Here is a 24,737-nt window from a genome sequence, read left to right as displayed (position 1 = left end):
CGATCTCGAAAACTACCCTTCAGTCGAGTTCCCTAACATCTCAAACTATCTGGTGTTGCAGACGTCCTTCTACACCGTAAATCAGATGAAAGCGTGGAAGAGTATGGAGGCTTACAACGTTTTTGTATGTAGCTGGGTAAAGGACCTCGGTATCGTCGCTGCCGAATGAATCCTGTATTGTTTTTGCCCGTGTACGTATGTTTTTTTATTTTTAAAGCTTTTTGTTTGTGTCTTTACAACGAAGTGTTGCAAGTTGAAGTGTAAACAAACAGTTCACTTGATTCTCACTTGTGTTGGCTCTTAACTCTCAGGTAAATCATTCACAAAGATCATCAGAAACCCCTTTAAAGACCTGGATCTTAGTTAAACAAGACGGAGAAGTGATCATGGCGCATTGTAACTGTATGGCTGGGGAAGAATTTTGTCATGACCTTCATGCATATGGACTTTATGAGGAGTGAGGAGTAAACAAAGAAACAACTGGGGACTTTAGCGCTTCGTGACTAAAAAAAAGTACCATAAAATAACACACAGCAAGAAAAGTACTTGGAAAACACTAAAGCCATAGCTGAGAGGGATATACAAACCTTTCACCAAGTGATCACTGCAAACTCGAGCATGCTTCGACTCGGCTCCCTTCGATTTCAGTGAGAGGTTCAAAAGCCACCTTTCTCGATGTCTTTTTGTGAAATCCTGTGTTCGTTCACTCTTTTTTATTAGTTCACGGGGAACCTTGAAGAAACTTTTCATTTTCACAGTTTGATCAATGGGTGGCACGGTGGTGTAGTGGTTAGCGCTGTCGCCTCACAGCAAGAAGGTCCGGGTTCGAGCCCCGTGGCCGGCGAGGGCCTTTCTGTGCGGAGTTTGCATGTTCTCTCCGCGTCCGCGTGGGTTTCCTCTGGGTGCTCCGGTTTCCCCCACAGTCCAAAGACATGCAGGTTAGGTTAACTGGTGACTCTAAATTGACTGTAGGTGTGAATGTGAGTGTGAATGGTTGTCTGTGTCTATGTGTCAGCCCTGTGATGACCTGGCGACTTGTCCAGGGTGTACCCCGCCTTTCGCCCGTAGTCAGCTGGGATAGGCTCCAGCTTGCCTGCGACCCTGTAGAAGGATAAAGCGGCTAGAGATAATGAGATGAGATGAGTTTGATCAATTCAAACAACCTAAAACAACGCAAGTGTAAGGCAATGCACCTTCTCTGTACAAACGCTTTGTCAACTGAGCTTTGGCAGACCACCAGCTAAAAGTTTTGAATAACTAATGAGGCGGATGTGACGTCACGTGAAGCCCAGCAATTGTGGAACCTCAACCGTTGACCTAACCTGAGGACAGTTGAGCAAAATTCAACTGTCCTCAACTACTGGACAGAACATATAAAACTGGTGGCTTTGACATCTGAAAAGTTATAGTAATATTTACTTGCTGGAAATTGTTGTCTTGGTGATATCAGTTCTGTTATTATTCATTTAATGTTTGCCAGCTTGAGAACAGTCTACACTGCTTAGTTACTGCAACAGATACATTAAAAAAAAAACAAAAAAAAAACAGAAGTTAGCTCACATACCTGGGAAGTGACACCACAGTCAACAAAATGACGCAGCAGCTCTTTGTCATGACAAGCCAGTACGTTCTCTACCATGCTCAGAATGTTGAGCGGGGGGTTGGGGAAGTACTCGAACCAATGCTGGCACCAGTTCACTGAAAACGTTTAATAAAAGGGACTATTCAAGTATCAATGGGTTACATCTGCGTAGAAACTGCTTATACAACCCAATATGTATGCATATGTGCTGCGTTGTGTTCATCCATTTGGTGTGTGTACCAATGACCGTAGCCACAACTTCAAAGCAGATGAGAGGATTGTTCTGAAAGAGCTTGACAAATGGAAACGCCAGCAGCGGGAGATACTCCGTTTCTCCAAAAATGGCTGACCAGTGAGCCAGAGCAGACAGGACCCTGCAGGTGTGTGTTAGAGGAAGCTTACAAAATATATTTGCATCCTGAAGACATAACATTAAAAGTCAGTCAAATACATACAGTAATTGTTAAATTGGGAAATACATTCAGTACTATTATTTATTAAAAAAAACCCTCCCTTATATCATTTAACTTCATCACTTCTTTATTTTATATTTATTTATTGTACAAACTTCATTTGATTTAGCTTTGTAATTGGCACTCAGTTTTATAGTAGAACCAAAGGCAACATATGAGTCAAATTTATTATTTATTTTAACCTCTGCAGTCCTCTCTGCAGTCTGTGGCTCTTGATTGGGTAGCGCTCATGCAGACACACATAAGCAGAATGCAGGCCTTTATCAGTTAGACTGCTGAATACGGCATGATTTTCAGGAAGCTGCAGCAGAGAACGCCAAATGAACATCCTAAAATAACCACACACACACACACACACACACACACACACACACACAGATCAGAAAACAGAAAACACAACTAACTGGAAAACAGCAATATGCAAAAGCTTATTACGATGATTAGTTCTTGCAAAACTGTTACCTGTACTTAGCGGGATACTCTCCAAATGTTCTCAGTAATGACTGAAGTCGCTTCTTATTAAGGCCACCGGGCAAATCATTCTGGATGGGCAAGGTAAAGGAATTACAGTTGCAAAGCTGTCGAGTAATAAAACTTTTTTTCAAAATTTTCTGGGTATCCATAAAAAAGAAAAATAATCTAGAGAAAAACAGAACAGCACAGATTACAGATAAATAAATATACCTAACAGATTACAGATTAACCTACAACATAAAGTTCTCAAAAGGGGAGAAGCTGTGGAAATTATTTTTGGTGTTGTTTTTGAAATAAGATAATGCCAGTGTGACTTGGGGACGTGCTGGGCCTTTCAAAGTGGAGTGTTTCCTTCGTAGTCCATAATGGCCATAGAGTAGAATAAAGCAGCGTTGAATACAGTAGAAAAGAATCATGTAGAGTAGAATAGAGTAGGGTAGAACAGAGTAGAAAAGAATAGAATAAAGTAGAACAGAGCAGGAAAGAACAGAGTAGAGTAGAATAGAGTAGCATAAAATAGAGTTTAAAAAAAAGAATAAAGTACAGTAGAATAGAGAAGAGTAGAACAGTAGAATAGAATAGAGTATAACAGAGTAGGATAAAGTAGGCCAAAGTTGAAAACAAGAGAGTTGAATAGAATAGAACTGAGTAGAACAGGCTAGAATAGAATAAAGTAGAATAGAGTAAAATAAAACTGAACAGAATAAAGTATAATAGAACTGAAAAGAACAGAGTAGGATAGAATAGAGTAATGAAGAACAGAGTAGAATGGAGTAGAAAAGAACAAAGTAGAGTAGAATAGAGTAGCATAAAATAGAAGAGTTAAAAAAAATAAAGTAGAATAGAGAAGAGTAGAACAGTAGAATAGAGTAGAGCAGCCTTTCTCAACCGGGGTGCCGTCTGGCTTCGTTAGGGGTGCCATCAAAAAAATTATATATTCTAACACTGTAATAAATAAAATGAATTAAAAAAAAAAAAAAGATAGTTACACTAATGCAGATCATTGCCGCCTCATGCATCATCAAAATTTGTTTCACGGCCCCCTTTCCCATGTCACAACGTCACTGCCGGGGTCAGCGTATGGTCAGCGTGACTGCATCTATTTTATATGGGGGTGCCTTGAGAATTTGCATACTTCTGAAGGGTGCCGTGACTGAAAAAAGGTTGAGAAATGCTGGAGTAGAGTATAACAGAGGAGGATAAAGTAGACCAGAGTTGAAAAGAAGAAAGTCGAATAGAATTAAGAGAATTGAGTAGAACAGGCTAGAATAAAGTAGAAAAGAGTAAAATAAAACTGAATAGAATAAAGTAGAAAAGACTAGAATAGAATAAATAGACGAGAACTGAAAAGAACAGAGTAGAACAGAATAGAGTAGAACACACTAGAATAGAAAAGAATAGTGTAGAATACAACCCCAATTCTAAATAAGTTAGGATGCTGTGTAAACTGTAAATAAAAACAGAATGTGAATTTACGAGGTCATGGAAATCCTACATTTCATTGAAAATAGTACAAAGATAACATATCAAATGTTGAAACTGAGAAATTTTATTGTTGTTTGAAAAATATATCCTCATTTTGAATTTGATGTCAGCAACACGTTTCAAAAAAGTTGGGACAGGGGCATGTTTACCATTGTGTTGCATCATCTCTACTTTTAACAACACTCTGTAAACGTCTGGGAACTGAGGAGACCAATTGCTGTAGTTTTGAAAGAGAAATGTTGTCCCATTCTTGCCTGATATACAATTTCAGTTGCTCAACAGTTTGGAGTCTCCTTTGTCGTATTTTGCACTTCATAATGCACCAAATGTTTTAAATGGGAGACAGGTCTGGACTGCAGGCAGGCCAGTTTAGCACCTGGACTCTTTTACTACAGCACTATGCAGTTTTAATTATGTGCAGAAAGTGGTTTGGCATTGTCTTGCTGAAAGGAAGGCAGGCCTTCCCTGAAAAAGATTTTGTCTGGACGGCAGCATATTGCTCTGAAACATGTATATATCATTCAGCATTAATGATGCCTTCCCAGATGTACAAGCTACCCATGTCATGTGCACTAATGCCCCCTCATACTGTCACAGATGCTGGCTTTTGAACTGTGCACTGATAAGCTGGATGGTCCCTCGCCTCTTTAGCCTGGAGGACGTGGTGTCCATGATTTCTATAAAGAATTTCTACTTTTGATTCATCAGACCTCAGGACAATTTTCCACTTCACCTCAGTCCATTGTAAAAGAGCTTGGGCCCAGAGAAGGTGGCAGCGTTTCTGGATATTGTTTATATCTGGTTTTAACTTGCATTTGTGGATGCAGTAATGAAGTGTTTTCATAGACAATGGTTTTCTGATGTGTCCCTGAGCCCATACAGTGATTTCCACTACAGACATGTGTCTGCTTTTAATGCAGTGTTGCCTGAGGGCCTGAAGATCACAGGCATCCAATGTCAGTTTTTAAGCCTTGTCTCTTGCATACAGAGATTTCCCCAGATTCTCTGAATCTTTTAATGTTATGTACCATAGATGATGTGATCCCCAAATTCTTTACAATTTTACATTGAGGATCGTTATTCTTAAATTGTTGCACTGTTTGCCCATGCAGTCTTTCATAGAGCGGTGAACTCCTCTCCATCTTTACTTCTGAGAGACTCCGCCTCTCTGGAATGCTCTTTTTATACCCAATCATGTTACTGACCTGTTGCCAATTAACCTAATTAGTTTTTTTGTTTGTTGTCCCTGTCCCAACTTTTCTGAAACGTGTTGCTGGCATTGAATTCAAAATGAGCAAATATTTTTCAAAAAACAAGAACATTTCTCTGTTTCAACATTGGATATGTTGTCTCTGTACTATTTTCAATGAAATATAGGGTTTCCATGATTTGCAAATCTTCACATTCTGTTTTTATTTACGTTTTACACAGTGTCCTAACTTTTTTGGAATTGGGGTTGTAGAATATAGGATAACAGTAGAATAGAGTAGAATAGAATACTAGAATTGAGTATAACCTCTTTGTTCTCCAGTGTGGAAACAGCTGGATGCCGCAGAGTTTTGTTGCGCAGTTTGCGAGCAGATGTTTTGGCTGGGCGCAGTACAGCTCCAGTCTGCACCTTCATCTTTAAGCAGGAAGTGTCAGTTTTCTTTCCTGCAGTTACCATTTTCACCAACGACTGCGGAGGCTACACACACATGCGCTTAAATACAGGATACATTATAGGGATAAGCTTCACCACAGGTAACAAATTAATGATTTTATTCATGATTTTAATTAAATTTAAACAATGACTGCATGTTTATCTGAACCTGCCTCACTGGGCACCAGTTATTTGTATATCCAACTACTGTCGTCACGTGTCAAATTTGAACAGGTTTTAATAACAACACAGCTGTGATTCTTCTCTACCTTGTTGATTTCTTGAGTGAGAGCCTGCATGTTGTATACTCTCAGAGCACCACAGTCCATCACTGCTACAACGTGGCGGCCTTTAGGACAAACAGCAGCCGAGCTAATTGCATCATCAGGAGAGCCGATTTCAAAGAGCTGCTTGCAGGTCTGAATGTTGATAAAGCGCATGAGGCCGTCCTGGCTCAAAACACCCAGGATCTGAAACGCACATGTTTAGCGGCACAATTTTTCAGCAATATGAATCTCTATGTGATTAAATACACAAATTTAGAAACAACTGTATGGGAAAGCACAATAAAAGAAAAGTAGCATACACTATTAGCCAATTATTATAATCAAAATAAATATTTGCATGTACACAAAAATGTCTTTAGCCTGTTATGAAGCAATAAGTATGAAAATATATAATTTATTTATTTTTACAGTAACGCTCCAGACGGGCTACAGTACCTGGCTGGATCCTCCATCAAAACTGTCTGGCAGGAAATCAAGGTGCCTCACAGTCCGCACTTCTTGTGGCATCTGTATTATTCTCAAGAGCTGTTGACTGCCCAAACTCCACAAATGAATGAGGTTGGAGCGTCCAGCTGCAGCCAGTGTCTTTCCATCTCTGCACACAAAGATATATCACCTTTAATACGTCTCCATCAAAGAGTTTCAAGATTTTCCTCAAGTTTTTATTCTACAAGTATTATATCATTACTCCTTAACTGCTATTTTGTTGATGGAATACACACGATTCTGTCCTTTGAGAACTCCAAGATGATGTGTGTAAATGTTATGAGGACAGAAGAAGAGCAAGACTGTTTATATCCAGTTTGTACCCAAGAACTGCTGCTGTAAGTATAAACACTCATTCACAATTTGCTCAATCTGAACATCCTTTCCACACATGTAGTAGTTTGACTTTATAGTATAGCTCAAAAAATGTACACGACAGCAGGGTTGAATACTCAGATCTGATTGGTCGGAAGGTATGCATTATTTTCATATGCAACAGCATAAGTAGTTCCCATGTGATCATAATAAAATGAAGAGAAATTTAAAGGTCTCATTGCATCGTTTTTTCATTAATTGTGCGGTGGTCTCTAGTATGAATGAATGCCCTGTGAGCCGGTTTTGGTGAAAAAAATGCTGTGGTTCTCCTGTTCCAGGCTGTTCTAGGCTACGTTTACATTAGACCGTATCTGTCTCGTTTTCTTCACGGATGCACTGTCCGTTTACATTAAACCACCTGGAAAAGCCAGGAAACGGGAATCCGCCAGCGTCCACGTATTCAATCTAGATCGTATCTGGTCCGGTGCTGTGTAAACATTGAGATACGCGAATACGCTGTGCTGAGGTCTAGCTGGCGTCCTCATTGGACAACGTCACTGTGACATCCACCTTCCTGATTCGCTGGCGTTGGTCATGTGACGTGACTGCTGAAAAACGGCGCGGACTTCCGCCTTGTATCACCTTTCATTAAAGAGTATAAAAGTATGAAAATACTGCAAATACTGATGCAAATACTGCCCATTGTGTAGTTATGATTGTCTTTAGGCTTGCCATCCTTCCACTTGCAAGTAGTAAGTGATGTGCGCTGGGATCACACACACAGCGGCTCAGTCCCGAATCGTGGCTTGTGCACTTCACTCGCGCGCTGTGTGAGCTGCGCAGGGCCGGAGTGCGCACCCTCCAGAGGGCACTCGCTGTTCAGGGCGGAGTGATTTGGAGCGCAGGATGCCTGCGGAGCCGAGCGTATCCGTGTATTGGTGTTGCTGTGTGCACGGCTAACGGTTTTAGTGTAAACGCGAATCGTTTTAAGAACGTTAATCTGATGATCCGCTGATTCGACGTAATGTAAATGTAGCCCTAGTTTGGTGGAGGAGTGGGTGGCGGGAGAACGACAGGATTTCAGCTCTTATTAATATTCATGACATGTAAACGTGTTACCTCTGATTGGCTAACAGCACTGTGACGCTACCTCCAGTGGGTCAGAACAAGCAGATGTGGGTGTCTTTGTAAAAACGGTTTCAATTGGCTATTATGGTCTCGACGTCGATGTTTTGACCAATAACAATGTAGATAACACGAATTTTGCATCACATTCAACGAGATTTAAACGAGACTAAAGATGGCGACTTACAAATAATGTGTAAACATCATTGGAGTTAATAAAGTTTGAACAGCATGAAGGAACATACCCCAACCCCACGAAATTAATTAAAAAAAAAAATCATTCTCAACGGATTTGGCATAATATAAAAAGGTCGTTTTTTTACTCAGATAAAGCGGAAAACTCTCATCCCTGCCTAGCTTGTGACCATGTCATGCATGCTAACGTGGAGAATAAGAACATGCTATTTTGTAACAAAAACCTTCGAACAAAAAGTTTATGTTTTACTTACAGCTTGTGAGCTGGTGGTTGATCGTCCTGACGGTACAGATCCAGGGATTAAAAACAACCTCGAAGCAAAACCACTACTGAAGGCACCGAAGTTTGAAAAGTCACTGTGGTTGAAATGATCAGAACACAGTACTAATGTTGCATTATACTTCGCTGGTGGTGTTCCAAAGATAAATTCCAACCATTTCTTCTTCACCTCTTCTATCTTGGGCAAGAAATGCAACGTTGATGCCTGTGTTATTTGCTGCCACAAATAACACAGGCACGAATTTGCTCAGACATGTTTTCAACTTGCTGTTAGGTCCTCTTCGTTAGCTACTGACGAGATGGGCTCTGCTATCTCTTCTCGCACTTAAATCCGAACTTTCTTCCTGTGGGCGGTCATAAGCCAAGGTGGGCGAGGCCATGAATACTAATTTTCAAAGTGACGCAAGTTCATAGGGCTTTTTCAGATTTGCTCATTTTTCCGACTATTTTCTTTCATAAGCTAATACAGGGAATGGGGATAGAATTACATTTTCACATCCAGCATGCATATGCAACTCGGAGTGAACTATGGTATTTCAAAAACAGCCAGTATTAAACGTGTTTGGTGGAAGGGCACCTTTAAACAACTTTTTAAAAAGACATGTTTCGGCATATCTTATGCCATCTTCAATTTAGTGAGGAATGACAAGTCTTGTATCATATGACTATTATAATTTATATATAAGAGAAGGACTCATAGCTATAACATTGATGAGAACAGGATCTAACTTGTCTCTCGGACTTTCCACAAGATTAAATCCAACTATAAATTGTTGAATGTACGTAGTGACATTTATTAATAAATTAAACATGGCAATTGTTGACAATCACCATCGTATTAGCAGAATAACACGTTCCAGACCATGCTGTTTTACGAAAACAATGCTCCTCATGCTGCATCACAATCCTCCACTCCTCTCAGCGTGCATTATTGTATAACAGCACAGTTTGTCATGTTATTCCTTATACACTCCTACTATTGGGTGTCACTCAGATGAGGATGGGTTCCCTTTTGAGTCTGGCTGCTCTCAAGGTTTCTTCCCCATGTCATCTCAGGTAGTTTTCCTTGCTAATGTCACTCCTGGCTTGCTCATTAGGGATCCAAATCTTTCTGATTTTTTTTTTGTTAAATCTGCTGTTCAAATCAGTGTAAATTTCAGTAATAATAATAATAATAATAATAATAATAATAGCTCCAATAAATTGGCAAACTATTATTGCACACAGTAAAAAATGAGCCTGCTATTTGCATAATGTTGAGTGGGAGTCAGTGTAATTTACAGTACCAGTCAAAAGTTTGTACACCCCTACTCTACTCATTCATATTTTTTTTTCCTGTATTGTGACCATTTTCTACATTGTAGAACAATACTGAAGACATCAAAACTATAAAATAACATATGGAACATGTATGGATATATTATGTGGTTAAAAAAAAGTTAAAATATGTTTCATATTTTAGATTCTTCAACATATCCAGCGTTTGTCTTGATGACGCTTTGCACACTATTGGCATTCTCTTAACCAGCTTCATGAGGTCGTCACCTGGAATGCTTTTCAATTAACAGCTATGCCTCATCAAAATTTAAATTAGTGCAATTTTTTGCCTTCTTAATGTGTTTGAGATCAAATAGTAAATAATAAATACACAGTAAATATCCCTATTCCACAACTGTAGTAATCCATAATTACGTCAAGAACTGCTCAACTAAGTAAAGAGAAACAACACCCATCATTACTTGAAAATATGACGTGACTTTTAATGAATAAAAATAAAGAAAAAACATTGAATTAGGAGGTGTGTCCAAACTTTTGACAGGTACTGTGTAAAAGTGTCCCTGGCTGCAAAAAATAAATAAAAATAAAACATCTACATCAATTAAAAGGTACTGACTGCAAAGTATGGTGTTTTCTTATGTCTTGCAAGAACAAGATCATGCGGACAAGATGTGATCATTTTGATGTGCTGAGGGTTGCTTTTCTCTGTTATGGGACCGTTTTCCTCCCTCTTGTGGTAAACAGTTTGGCCCTATGGAAACAGCTGAACACAAAGTGCTTGAACTAATTAGTGTAAATATGGAACTGTGTCACACCAAGATGGCGCCGTACGGAAAACATCGACCTCTGAGAGTTTTGAGTCGCAGGGATGTAATTTGTAGTTGACGTTCACGAATAGATCCGTGAAAAAAAAAAGATGAATATATAATTTCTGTTACTACATGTAATATTGTTGCTCAGTTGCTTCGGCAATCTCCCGAATCGTAAAACACAGGACGTGTTTTATCTTAGCAAAACATTTACACATAAGATCCATGGTGTGTGTGTATGCAGCAGCGCAACATCCTGAAACTCCAACAGCAATGGAACATTTTGCCCAGAATTTAACTTCGCAGTCAGAACCTTGAAGCTATTTCATCACTCTTTAATAGCCAAACATTCAGATTAGAGATTACTATTCAAACTGTTCACCCATGACATTCATAACAATCTGCCAAATCAGCCAATAAAGGTATTTTCGACTATATTAATTCTCCTACTGTGTGACAGCAAATGCCTTGTAGTGTATCCGGGGTCCATCCTGTGGAACTGGTAGCTGATATTTGCAAAACAGCGTGTCGCTTTCCCAAGCGAAGATGGAGTCGTCAGTAAAACAGCTCAGAATGGTGTTACCCAGTGGGAGAAAAAACACCTAAACAATTAACAACACAACAACAAGGCACAAACAAATAAGAAAAAAAAAACACTATACATATGAGAATGTGTGAAAGGTATGCTATAGGATATGAAACTCTCCAGAAAGACTTACTGACTTACTATTATGTGGGAAAATTATGAGCTAAGGTCATAATACTGTATACTGGCAATAGGTAGGCTATACAGTGTCTTGCAAAAGTATTCATCCCCCTTGGTGTTTATCCTGTTTTGTCGCATTGCAAACTGGAATTAAAATGGATTTTGGGGGGGTTAACACTATTTGATTTACACAACATGCCTACCACTTTAAAGGTGCACATTTTTTTTTTTATTGTGACACAAACAATAAGTAAGATGAAAAAAACAGAAATCTGGAGTGTGCATAAGTACGTCTCTATTAGCTTAGCATATCTAGCCACTGGGATTTTTGCCCATTCCTCAAGGCAAAACTGCTCCAACTCCTTCAAGTTAGATGGGTTGCGTTGGTGTACAGCAATCTTCAAGTTATGCCACAGATTTTCAATTGGATTGAGGTCTGGGATTTGACCATGCCATTCCAAGACATTTAAATGTTTCCCTTTAAATCACTCCAGTGTAGCTTTAGCAGTACGTTTAGGGTCATTGCCCTGCTGGAGCATGAACATTTGTCCCAGTCTCAAACCTCTGGCTGACTCAAACAGGTTTTCCTCCAGAATTGCCCTGTATTTAGTGCCATCCATGTTTCCTTCAGTCCTGACCAGCTTTCCTGTCCCTGCAAATGAAAAACATCCCCACAGCATGATGCTGCCACCACTATGCTTCATTGTAGGGATGGTGTTCTCAGGGTGTTGGGTTTGCACCACACATGGCATTTCCCATGATGGCCAAAAAGTTACATTTTTGTCTCATTTGACCAGAGAATCTTCTTCCATGTTTTTGGGGAGTCTGCCACATACTGTTGGGCAAACTCCAAACATGATTTTTTTTTTTTAAGCAATTACTTTTTTTCTGGCCACTCTTCCATAAAGCCCCACTCTGTGGAGTGTATGGCTTAAAGTGGTCCTATGGACAGATACTCCCATCTCCACTGTGGATCTCTGCAGCTCCCTCAGCATTATCATTGGTGTCTTTGTTGCATCCCTGATTAATGCCCTCCTTGCCCGGTCTGAGAGGTTTGGTGGGCGGCCTTCTCTTGTCAGGTTTGTAGTGGTGCCATATTCTTTCCATTTTGCTATAATGGATTTAATGGTGCTCTGTGGGATATTCAAAGTTTGGGATATTTTTTATGACCCAACCCTGATCTATACTTCTCCACAACTTTGTCTCTGACCTGTTTGGAGGCTCCTTGCATGTTGCTTGCTTGCAATAGATCAGGGTCCTTCCAGAACAGGTTGATTTATCATGCGACAGATCATGTGAGACTGATTGCACACAGGTGGATCTTAATCAACTAATTATGTGACTTATGAAGTGAATTGGTTGGACCAGCTCTTATTTAGGGGTTTCATACGAAAGGGGGTGAATACTTATGCACACTCCAGATTTGTTTTTTCATCTTCATTATTGTTTGTGTCACAATAAAAAAAAAAATAAATGCACCTTTAAAGTCGTAGGCATGTTGTGTGAATCAAATGGTGCTAACCCTCCAAAAATCCATTTTAATTCCAGCTTGTAATACAACAAAACAGGATAAACACCAAGGGGGATGAATACTTTTGCAAAGCACTGTATTTGACAGTACTTTATCTCACAGTGCGGTCTCCAACAGCAGCTACAAGGTTTACATGAATGCACTTGTTCCAATCCGTTATTGTTTTTTATAGTAACAACTTGCATGGTCAAGAGCTAAACGGATTAAAAACGCATCTAGTCACTGATATGCAGCATTTTTGTAAGGAGTCTCCAGTATCAGTGCCCTGTAAGTAAAGCCAGCAGTAAAGCCGTAACCAAGTTGTCATCAGGAAAGTATTGAGGACAATGTGCTTTGCGGACTGATGACATAAAAGCTGCATTTTTAAAATTCATCTCATCTCATTATCTGTAGCCGCTTTATCCTGTTCTACAGGGTCGCAGGCAAGCTGGAGCCTATCCCTCACACTCACATTCACACCTACGGTTAATTTAGAGTCACCAGTTAACCTAACCTGCATGTCTTTGGACTGTGGGGGAAACCGGAGCACCCGGAGGAAACCCACACGGACACGGGGAGAACATGCAAACTCTACACAGAAAGGCCCTCGCCGGCCACGGGGCTCGAACCCAGACCTTCTTGCTGTGAGGCGACAGCGCTAACCACTACACCACCGTGCCGCCACAAGCTGGAATTAAAATGGATTTTTGGAGGGTTAGCACCATTTGAATCACACAACATGCCTACGACTTTAAAGGTGCATGACTTTAAAGGTGGTGATTTTAAAATTAATTGTCTTATTAACTTCAAGAGGGAAAGATGACGGTGAAGGAATGCCTGCACAGAGCTGTTTACAGCCATTACAACGTAAGCAATAACAGGAACTAACATGTTGGCATTCCACAACACTGAATGTAACTTTAAAGGAATAAATCATACAACTTCTCAATCTTTAATAAATTAATTATTAGTACTAGTTTGAGTCAAACAAGGATATTTCAAAATAATCAACTTCGTGACACTTTGTGTTGAGTTGCATCAGATCATCCTGTTGAAGACTATATTTCTTATAAGTTTATTCCTTCATATTTAACAACTATTTAAATAATATTGGCTGGCTTTGAGTGGTATATCAGATATATTCCATTCAGTTAGCATGATATTGAACGAGTCAAAGACGAGTAGCTGAATGGAATATATCTGAGAGACCACAAAAAAAACAACTAATATTATTATTAGACATGCACACTTCATATCAGCATTCTCAAAGGCCGACGCTAGCTTACCCACGACACGGTGCTGTTAGCGCAGCACTCCAGTTAGCTTCCAGCCGGTGTAGCAGTAGCATTAGCGAAGGCTGACGCTAGCTTACCCGCGACTCGGTGCTGTTAGCTGGCACTTCTAGCCGGTGTATTGTTAGCAAAGGCCAATGCTAGCACAGACAAGCCGAATATTATTATTTTCTCTGTGCAATTTACTTAGTTACTTTTAAAATCAACATTGACAACTACACACAACGGTGCGACCTGGCAGCCAAAATTCTCTCAAAATCTTCTGCTTTTAATGAAGCAAACCTGGTGGCCATGTTTGTTTACAAACTGTCACAGTCACTCGCTAGTACGCAAGTTTTACATCTCCGGCGTGTCTCTTTTCCAGTTTTTCAATGTCTGTTGGCATGTTTTTCTCTTGTAAACATGCGTGAAGAATATCTAATGACGTTTTCGTAGCCTTTCAGGTGTTCAGCACGTCTTTAGTTTCAGTTTATTTATTTAGTGCATAAACCTAGCACTGGTCTTCTCTCTTTCCCGGCCGACAAAGAAATGATTGTGCGCATGCGCAGCAGAAAAATTGTGTCATTGGATATTCGCATGAGCTCCGATGTGTGATGTCGTGTTGTGTCAACAACGTGCAATATTATCATATTGCACGCTTATTCTCCATTGGGGAGAGTGGCATAATACATGGAGGATAAGCGATATGATAATATTGCAAGCTATCAGTAAACCCACTAAAAGGGAACAGAATACATGTTTTTATTCCATGGAAAAAGTGGTTCGCATGTATAATAAATCACCGATGTTCACTGAGCCGGAGACAGATAATTGTTTTAGTATAAATACACGGGATTAAAAAAAAAAAAATCATATTCAAAATAAATAATTTTATTTCAAACTTCAAAAACGGCATGCAAACGTAATAACGGCACGGCACAGACTTGCCACTTATCTATGCCGACTCACATCAAATACTTTATTTTGAAATAGATTGAAAAAAAAAAAATCACAATTCCACCTTACCTTTGAATAGTTTTAGAACAAACTTCGTCGCATCTTTAGTGCTTTTAGGAACAACATTTTCTTTCATAATTTGTAATAATTCTTCACTTACAGTGACAAAGTGTTTGGCCGCTATTTGACAGAGTCACTCAAGGTGATTATTGAGAAATAGTCCGAATTTCTCGACCAATCAGTGCACACGATTTTCTATAAATCACCTCTGTATTTATACTAAAAATAATAATACTCCCTTACAGAAATAAAATAGCAGGATTAATAGCCAGATTTTGCTGCCTAGTAAACACGCCGGCTTAATTCTCACTGTAGCAAACGTGTGTCTTCATCCAGTCTGTGTGAAACTGCTGGCTTTTACTATCCCTCATCAGCTTTCATAAGTATGCTATTAGCTGAATCCACGATCAGGTAACACTCATAGTACGTTAGAATAAAAAAATTGAAAACCAACATCCACATTTTCTGACAGTCATCGTCGTCGTCTTCTTTTGGTTGCTCCCGATTAAGGGTCGCCACAGCGGATCTTTCGTCTCCATTGCTCCCTGTCTTCCGCATCCTTCTCTACCACACCTGCCACTTTCATGTCCTCTCTCACCACATCCATGTATCTCCTCTTTGGCCTTCCTTGTTTTCGTTTGCCTGGCAGCTCCATCCTCAACATTTTCCTTCCAACATGCTCTGCATCTCTTCTCAGGATGTGCCCATACCATCTCAGTCTCATCTCTCTTAGCTTGATTCCCAAGCTCTCCACATGTGCTGTCCCTCTGATGTGCTCGTTCCTTATCCTGTCCAACTTTGTCACTCCCATCGCAAACCTTAACACTCTCAATTCCGCCACCTCCAACTTTGCCTCCTGTCTCTTCGTTAAGGGTACGGTCTCCAATCCATACATCACAGCTGGTCTCACTACTGTCTTATACATCTTACCTTTCACTTTTGCTGGGACTTTCCTATCACAAATGACTCCCGAAATCCTTCTCCAACTGCTCCACCCTGCCTGCACTCTCTTTCTCACCTCACCATCGCAGCCCCCATTTTCCTGCACAGTTCAGGGCTCGAAATTAACTTTTTTTCTTTGTGTCCCCCAGTGGTCCCGAATTCTGTGTTGTATTGTCCCGAATGGAAGCAACAGTGTCCCCATTTTTTTCCTCTCTGAAATAACCAGTGGTTAATATTATCATATGAAGTTACTATTATATTTGTAACTATGCGATTTTGAACCCTTTATATCATTTTTACAATAAGTCACAAGACACAAGCGACACGTCCTATACATCATCTACTTCAAAATTACAGTTACTGCATTTTCAGTTTATTAAACTTTGGCGATCTCACTGTATGAATAGATACCCGTTTATTTAAAGGGGCCAACTAGCTCATTCAGAAAATGTTTCAACTCCCTACATCTGCAGTACACTTTAGTTGAAAATAAGACCCCTTTTATGTTCATTTCATCTACTTATACCTTGAATATCTGTTGGCACTTATAAGGCCAACTTATAATTTTCACCATTACCGTTATCCATTTTTATGAACTTTCCGTTATCCATTTTATGAACTTTCGCTGCCGAAACGTGGGTGCAAATGTTAGCAACATCAACATAGTGCCAGGTCCTAGCCTAGTTGTGCTGCTGACTGACTAAACTTTCTGAACTAGAAAGACACCAAGAAAACTCACTTATTCTGTTGAACGGTGTCTTCCGTCAATATCATCCACATCATTCCTGTTGTATTTTATAACGTGTCTAACAGTGTTCATTAAGTTCATTCAGTTGCTAGCGTTGCCTGCAGACCAGGCGATGACACTTTGGATCCTGAAGGTCCTGGAGACGTTATGTCTGGGCTTTCAGTTTCTTCCCCGCGGTCGGTCCGCTTCAACCACTTAAGCATTTTTGTTCTGGCAAGAGTCGGCGCAGCGTGTGCAGTAGCAATTCCATTCCAAGTCCATATAATGCGGACTCCGGCCAAAGATTCTAGAACAGAATGCGCTGCTCTGTAGCCTACGGATGCAGGTGCATCGAAAGTGAAGCTACTATGTATTTTTCGCTGTTAACGTTTTAAAATTTAAATTGACAAATTAGGTGAATGTCTATGTATGTGTTACGGCTTTGTAAATAATATTAATGTAGAACTTTTTTTCTAGATCTATTTTTTTCCATTGTCCCGGGATTGTCCCAGATATGATAATTTTGTGTCCCGATGACATTTTTTATGGTCCCCGGGACATCGGGACACCGTTAGTTTCGAGCGCTGGCACAGTTGACCCCAGGTACTTGAATTCACCAACTTTCTTTGCATCTACTCCTTGCATCTTCACTACACTCTCATTGATGCACATGTATTCTGTTTTGCTACTGCTCATCTTCATTCTTCTTCGTTCCAATGCATACCTCCATCTCTCCAAACCCAACTCAACCTCCTTTCTACTGTACTTTCACCATATCACAATATCATCTGCAAACATCATGTTCTATGGTGACTCTTGCCTCACTTCGTCCGTCAAGCTATCCATCACTATGGCAAACAAAAAAGGACTCAAAGCAGATCCTTGATGGAGTCCCACCTTCACCTTGAACCATTCAGTTGTTCCAACTGCACACCTCACTGCTGTTTCACTGTTCTCATACATGTCTTGCACCACTCTAATATACTTATTCACTCCACACTTTCTCATACAATACCATAATTCATCTCTCGACACTCTATCGTATGCCTTCTCCAGGTCCACATTTTCTGACAGTGGTAGTGGGAAATTAGTATAAGCAAAAATATGATTTGCTTATATAGTAGATGTAGTAGGTTATTTTCATGCTGAGCATTTAAAACCCTGAAACGGGCCCTAAGCTGATGGATCAAGCCTACTGTACAGTACATCTGTTTGCCGCTTATTTCCCCTTGTTACATGCTTTAAAAATGTCTGTCCTATAAACTCAACAATTCTTATAAAAATTATTTAAAATGTTTACATTCAGGGCTACCAAGTGGTACAACAGAAAAATGTTCAGCCTATTATCAGGGTGAAAAAAAATCCAAAAATCCTGACAACGTTACAGCCCGGGAGTCTAAGACAGCAAAATTGGCCATGTTCTCAAGCTTGGAAGGATGGCACACAGTACACTGTCTCGCCTATGAACCACAGTGACACTAGCAGATCGTGGGTATGTGGAAGGGGAAGGTTACGCTTTCCTCAGTGTGTGTGTGTGCGTGTGTGTGTGTGTTACACAGCCCTCTGACACAGCACGAGGAGCAGTTCTAAAAAAAAAAGATGCCGTTAGCAGTTTCAAGTGTCTTGGAGGAAGCAAAAAATAAAAAGCTTATATTAGAGTCAAGTAATGCTGCATGTTGGGAAAAAAAAAATCACATTGAGCATTTTGTTCCACTTTCATTAAATTTCTGGACCCGACCAGAACCAAAGGGTTAAAAAGCTGTTCTCAGACCTTTTGTATTCCCACAGAGTGGCGCACGTTGAGTTTCCTCTTCCTCTGAAACGTGTCCAAGTCCCAGAGCTGAGCCGTGTCTGAGGAGGTGCTGATGGCATAGCGCCCTGAACCATGGACTGACAGAGAAGACACGGCACCCTCATGACCCCTCATCCAGCTCACCAACTGTTTAGTCTCTGAAATGCAGAGAAAGCACTACATCTATGATACACTTGGACAAAAAGTCATTACAACAGCAACCAGAACAACAATAATAGTTAAGTACAGCACTTTTCTCAGACAAGAATACAAACGGTACACAGTAGCTACGGACATTTCTTTATATAGAGAGCGTGCACGTGACGTCACGAGGTCACGTGATATTTGTTTATCTGCCATCTTGGACGGCATGGCCGCGCATAGAACTTAGACGAACCCGTTCTAATTATCAAGTGTGTGGGAGTAGATCTTTCGAGAACGGTTATATCTTGTTCAGCATTTGGTTGTACCAATAGACAGGGCCAAAAGGAGGGCCTGTCATTTTATAGATTCCCCGCAGACGAGGAGAGACTGCTGGTGTCTGCTGTGCGAAGAGAAAACTGGTACCCCAGTTCTACCAGCCGAATTTGTAGTGAACACTTCATATCAGGTAGGTGTAATCTTCTAATTCAATACTCCTAGTACATCTGTTAAGTTGATTTTCGGATTGAATGATAACTGCATACTTAGAAACTAGACAGAACAGTGTTTGTGGCTGTCAGTCTGCTTGATCTCTAACGTTTAAAATGGCTATGCCTAGCCCTATTACCCTGGCCTAGTGTATGACAATGTTTTATCTTTTTGGCTCATATATGCCTTTGAAAGGCCAATCCATAGTAGGGATGGCGAAAACTAAAAAAAAATCTTGACCGACCACAGAGCCTCATTAGCCGGTTAAAGTCGGTTAACCTACGAGTTTAAACAGGGATGCAAACGGCACGCCTTTTGGCGGATGCCGCCTTTTTCAGGGCTGAATCGTGCAGATCCGATTTTTTTTAGGGGGGGCGTTGGAGTGTCTGAATAATTTAATCAGAGTAAATTCTGTATTAAAATTACTAAATAAGCAAATGCCGTTACAGTCCATGAAACATAGGAAGTATGAGAAGAAAACAGTAAATCAGAAAGCTGTGCACGTTTTCGCGGAAGCTGCGCAAATGTGCGCAGCTTTCTGATTTACTGTTTTCTTCTCATATCTGGAACGGAGTTTAGATTTTGAACATTCTTACGATAAAACATCCTGCATAGTCTCTTTATGATAAACGTCTTAATGCCACTTACCCATGAGGTTATCAAGTAGACAGTCTTCTTCGGAACCTTCCAGAGGTATAGTTGGGATACCCATCCCGCAACAAAATATTTATAAGCTTCCAGGCTCTTGTAAGCTTTGAGGGCTTTGCCAGTGTAACAAGATTCACGATTAACAAGAAAATTGTAAATGTCGTGGTAGGCCAGATCGGGCAAATCGCCGGCACTGCAGCTCCGAATTTCCCTGAACAAGGATTGCGGCAAGTTGTACGGATCTGCAATCCCCAACCTGGAACACTTTTCCACGTAACGCTGCCTCACATCACCTTCAAGATGCTGAACAAATTTAGACAAGTTATCGCGCGATGTAGATGGGGTATTTTCCGAATTTTCTTGGAGATTACTCCCTGGATCCATTATGCTCGCGCAAGGTAAACAATCCTGAAGCCATCCAATATGACGGAGTACACACGGACGGGTCACGTGACTGCACATCCTCTATACCACATGGGCTGTTGAATTCTCAAACTGATTGGTCAGATGATGTTGAGAAGTTTTCTATGGTTATGACAGTAGTGCTGGCTAAAATTCAAACCATGGGTTTATATTAACATATTCATTCTAATATGTTTAATATATACACTCACCGGCCACTTTAATAGGAACTTGTTCTTGAGTCTAAGATTCCTGTTCTTGGCTGCAGGACTGGAACCCAATGTGGTCTTCTGCTGTTGGATGTTGAGATGCTTTTCTGCTCACCACGATTGTAAAGAGTGATTATATGAGTTGCTATATCCTTCCTGGCAGCTCAAACCAATCTGGCTATTTTCCTCTGACCTCTCTTATCAACAAGGTGTTTGTTTCCACCCACAGAACTGTCGCTCACTCAATGTTTTTTGTTTTTCGCACCATTCTGTTATGAGACTGTTGTGTGTGAAAACCCCAGGAGATCAGCAGTTTCTGAAATACTCAAACCAGTCCGTCTGGCTCAAACCAACACCCATGCCACAGTGAAAGTCACACTGTGAGATCACAGTTTTTCCCGTTCTGATGTTTGATGTGAACATTAACTGAAGATTTGATGCGTTGTGCTGTTGTCAAAGGATTGGCTGACTACCGGTAGATAACTGCATAAAACAGCAGGTGGATGTAGGGATGTTCCTAATAATGGGTGGCCAGTGAGTGTATATAGCTGCTATAACATACAGTACCAGTAAAAAGTTTGTACACCCCTACTCTACTCATTCATAGGTTTTTGTATTTTGACTATTTTCTGCATTGTAGAACAATACTGAAGACATCAAAACTATGAAACAACATATGGAACATATATGGATATACTATGTGGTAAAGAAACAAAAAGAAGTGCTATAAAAAACAAAATATGTTCCATATTTTAGTTTCTGCCCTGTGATGACCTGGCGACTTGTCCAGGGTGTACCCCGCCTTTCGCCCATAGTCAGCTGGGATAGGCTGCAGCTTGCCTGCGACCCTGTGGAACAGGATAAAGTGGCTAGAGATAATGAGATGAGATGAGATGAGATGAGAGATTTTAGTTTCTTCAAAGTAGCCATCGTTTACCTTGATGACACTTTGCACACGATTGGCATTCTCTTAACCAGCTTCATGAGGTCGTCACCTGGAATGCTTTTCAATTAACAGCTGTGCCTCATCAAAAGTTAATTAGTGCAATTTCTTGCCTTCTTAAAGTGTTTGAGATCAAACAGTAAATAATACACAGTAAATATCCCTATTCCACAACTGTAGTAATTCATATTATGTCAAGAACCACTCAACTAAGTAAAGAGAAACGACATCCATCACTACTTTAAGACATGAAGTGTCTTAATTAATAAAAATAAAGAAAAACCATTGAATTTGAAGGTATGTCTAAACTTTTGATTGGTACTGTACGGAGTAAAACCCTTCAGGGTGGTAAAAATAACACCCTGAAGAGGTGAAGAGGGCATGGAGAGTGTTCATGCATTAAGTCATGTTTTAACCTGTGGTTTGAAAGCTGTGAGAACATACCTTTGTCGTAGCACTTGATGGAATAATCAGAAAGGGCAACTAGATACTCTGTCGTTCTGCGCAGGTTGAAAGACAGGGCTGTGCATGCTTGTCCCGTTTTCTGCACCAGCTTAAATCTGTTCAGTGTCAGTCAGTATAAGATATGATACGAGTGCCACCAAAGTGACATTTCCTGTTTTGATTTTTTTCCCCCACTTTTACATACCTGTTTCTGCTAATATCAAACATGTAGATATTCCCATGATGATCACCGGCAAGAAATGCCTCTCCAGTAGTGTCAAATGCCACCTGGAGGAAACGAACTGTCTTGCTTTGGTAGCCAGCTACACTGCGAATTATCGTCAGCAGGACCCTGATGGTGGGAACAACAGTGAAAAACAGTTTTAGCTGGTTTATAAATTGGTGTGGTTTTTCAGAGGTTTTACATTAACCAGTTCTTCCAACACTGCAGCAGTAGAGTATCCTGACTGTCCCATTTTGCCAGTCGTATAGTTAAACTAAGATGTTAGATATTAAATGATTAAGATTTGGAATAAAGGTAATGGATTGCAATGAAGTCAACTAACAGATTAGAGATAAAATTAGCTCATGTTTAAAGTCTTTAAATTTCTGTAAAGCTGCTTTGCAACAATGTCTATTGTTAAAAGCGTTATAAAAATAAACTTGACTTGAATATTAACCTTGATAGCCCATTAATTGCCATGACTTACTGCAAATTTATAGAGATTACATGGTCAAGTTTACACAGCTTTTTATTTCAATTGCACACACAAATTCAAAGAAAACAACCCAAAAGAAACCCATAACCTAAAGTTGCAATAGTTAGTGCAAAAATACTTTTTATTTCTTACTTGCAGAAGGAAAGGATGGAAGGGAGGAAGGAAGGGAGGGCAGGCAGGAGGAAAGAAGGAAGGGAGGGCAAAAGAAATAAAGGGAGGGAGGGAGGGAGGAAGGAAGGGCAGGCAGAAGGAAGGAAGAAAGGAAGGGCGGGCGGAAGGAAGGAAGGAAGGACAGGCAAGCGGAAGGAAGGAAGGGCAGGTGGGCGGGCAGGTGGAAGGAAGGACGGGCAGGTGGAAGGAAGGACAGGCAGGCAGAAGGAAGGGCAAGTGGAAGGAAGGGTGGGTGAAAGGAAGGGCAAGTGGAAGGAAGGGCGGGTGAAAGGAAGGGCAAGTGGAAGGAAGGGCGGGTGAAAGGAAGGGCAAGTGGAAGGAAGGGCGGGTGAAAGGAAGGGCAAGTGGAAGGAAGGGTGGGTGAAAGGAAGGAAGGAAGGAAGGAAGGAAGGAAGGAAGGAAGGAAGGAAGGAAGGAAGGAAGGAAGGAAGGCGGGCAGAAGGATGGAAAGGCAAGCGGGCGGAAGGAAGGGAGGGTGAGTGGAAGAAAGGGCGGGCGGGCGGGCAGGCGAGCAGAAGGAAGGGCAACCAGATGGAAGGGTGGGTGGAAGGAAGGAAGGGCAAGCAGGTGGGCAGGCGAGCCGAAGGAATGGCGGGCAGGAGAGCGGAAGGGCGGGCAGGAGAGCGGAAGGGCGGTCGGGCAGGCAGGAGGAAGGGCAGGCAGGAGAGCAGAAGGAAGGGCAAGCGGAAGGAAGGATGGGTGGAAGGAAGGATGGAAGAAAGGGTGGGCAGATGGAAGGGTGGGTGGAAGGAAGGAAGGAAGGAAGGAAGGAAGGAAGGAAGGAAGGAAGGAAGGGTGGGCAGAAGGAAGAAAGGAAGGAAGGGGGAAAGGAAGGAAGGAAGGAAGGAAGGAAGGGAAAAAGAAAAGATTAAAGGAACAGTCCACCGTATTTCCATAATGAAATATGCTCTTACCTGAATTGAGACGAGCTGCTCCGTACCTATCCGAGCTTTGCGCGACCTCCCAGTTAGTCAGACGCAGTCAGACGCGCTGTCACTCCTGTTAGCAATGTAGCTAGGCTCAGTATGGCCAACGGTATTTTTGGGGGCTGTAGTTAGATGCAACCAAACTCTTCCGCGTTTTTCCTGTTTACATAGGTTTATATGACCAGTGACATGAAACAAGTTCAGTTACACAAATTGAAACGTAGCGATTTTCTATGCTATGGAAAGTCCGCACTATAATGACAGGCGTACTAACACCTTCTGCGCGCTTCGGCAGCGCATTGATACGGAGCTCAGATATCAATGCGCTGCCGAAGCGCACAGAAGGTGTTAGTACGCCTGTCATTATAGTGCGGACTTTCCATAGCATAGAAAATCGCTACGTTTCAATTTGTGTAACTGAACTTGTTTCATATCACTGGTCATATAAACCTATGTAAACAGGAAAAACGCGGAAGAGTTTGGTCGCATCTAACTACAGCCCCAAAAAATACCGTTGGCCATACTGAGCCTAGCTACATTGCTAACAGGAGTGACAGCGCGTCTGACTAACTGGGAGGTCGCGCAAAGCTCAGATAGGTACGGAGCAGCTCGTCTCAATTCAGGTAAGAGCATATTTCATTATGGAAATACGGTGGACTGTTCCTTTAAGCCAGAAGTGTATTCGGTGGCTGAGAAAACCTGTTAAACTGACATTGGGTCTGAAATTCTTGTTTGTGTTAGGATGAGCCTCCTGTCAGTCATTTTATTGACACTCTACAGGCCACTGTAGATCTTGGGATAGGAGCTTCATGAACATTATTTGGCTCAAGGCATTTAAAAAAACCCAGAAAAAACAAACAAAAACCCCCTCAAATTTCAACGTCACCTCCTTAAGCTACTTAACCATTAGAGACCAAAGCTTTTAAAAATGGACTAATCTTACAGTACCAACTGCACTGGTAAGACAAATAAGAACAGCCATTCAGTCAGGAGAGAAGAAATGTCGCTCTATAACAGGAGGTAGTGTGTGTCTGACAGCCAACTGCCTGTACTTGTTGATCAGCATTGCTGGAAGGTTTAGCGTACATTGTTTATTTTACACACTTTTTACATGATGTGATTTTGGTGAGTTGTTTTTCAGCTCTTTATGAGCTCTGCCTTTTATATGAAGTGCCATGAACATGCTCGGCAATTCATGGACAAATTATATCTAGAGCTTCTGCTGTGAATAAGACGACAATCATCAAAA

General features: G+C 40.9%; 1 protein-coding gene across 4 annotated transcripts in view; it reads right to left on the bottom strand.

Annotated features, from left to right (window-relative positions):
• Positions 1 to 24,737, bottom strand: part of tbc1d31 (TBC1 domain family, member 31) — a 78,116-nt gene that overhangs the window by 36,083 nt on the left and 17,296 nt on the right. For all 4 annotated transcript variants that reach the window (XM_060921323.1, XM_060921325.1, XM_060921324.1 and 1 more), the window contains 11 exons: positions 21,878 to 22,024; positions 21,673 to 21,788; positions 18,376 to 18,554; positions 10,882 to 11,033; positions 6,379 to 6,538; positions 5,926 to 6,126; positions 5,531 to 5,701; positions 2,518 to 2,597; positions 2,238 to 2,384; positions 1,823 to 1,956; positions 1,565 to 1,698 (listed from right to left, as the gene is read on the bottom strand). In XM_060921323.1, coding sequence (XP_060777306.1) covers positions 1,565 to 1,698; positions 1,823 to 1,956; positions 2,238 to 2,384; positions 2,518 to 2,597; positions 5,531 to 5,701; positions 5,926 to 6,126; positions 6,379 to 6,538; positions 10,882 to 11,033; positions 18,376 to 18,554; positions 21,673 to 21,788; positions 21,878 to 22,024 — 1,621 coding nt within the window. The remainder of the gene's footprint in view (positions 1 to 1,564; positions 1,699 to 1,822; positions 1,957 to 2,237; positions 2,385 to 2,517; positions 2,598 to 5,530; positions 5,702 to 5,925; positions 6,127 to 6,378; positions 6,539 to 10,881; positions 11,034 to 18,375; positions 18,555 to 21,672; positions 21,789 to 21,877; positions 22,025 to 24,737) is intronic.

This window comes from Neoarius graeffei, chromosome 5 (assembly GCF_027579695.1).
Source record: "Neoarius graeffei isolate fNeoGra1 chromosome 5, fNeoGra1.pri, whole genome shotgun sequence".
NCBI classification, from domain to species: Eukaryota; Metazoa; Chordata; class Actinopteri; order Siluriformes; family Ariidae; genus Neoarius; species Neoarius graeffei.
This window is presented reverse-complemented; position numbering and strand designations above follow the sequence as displayed.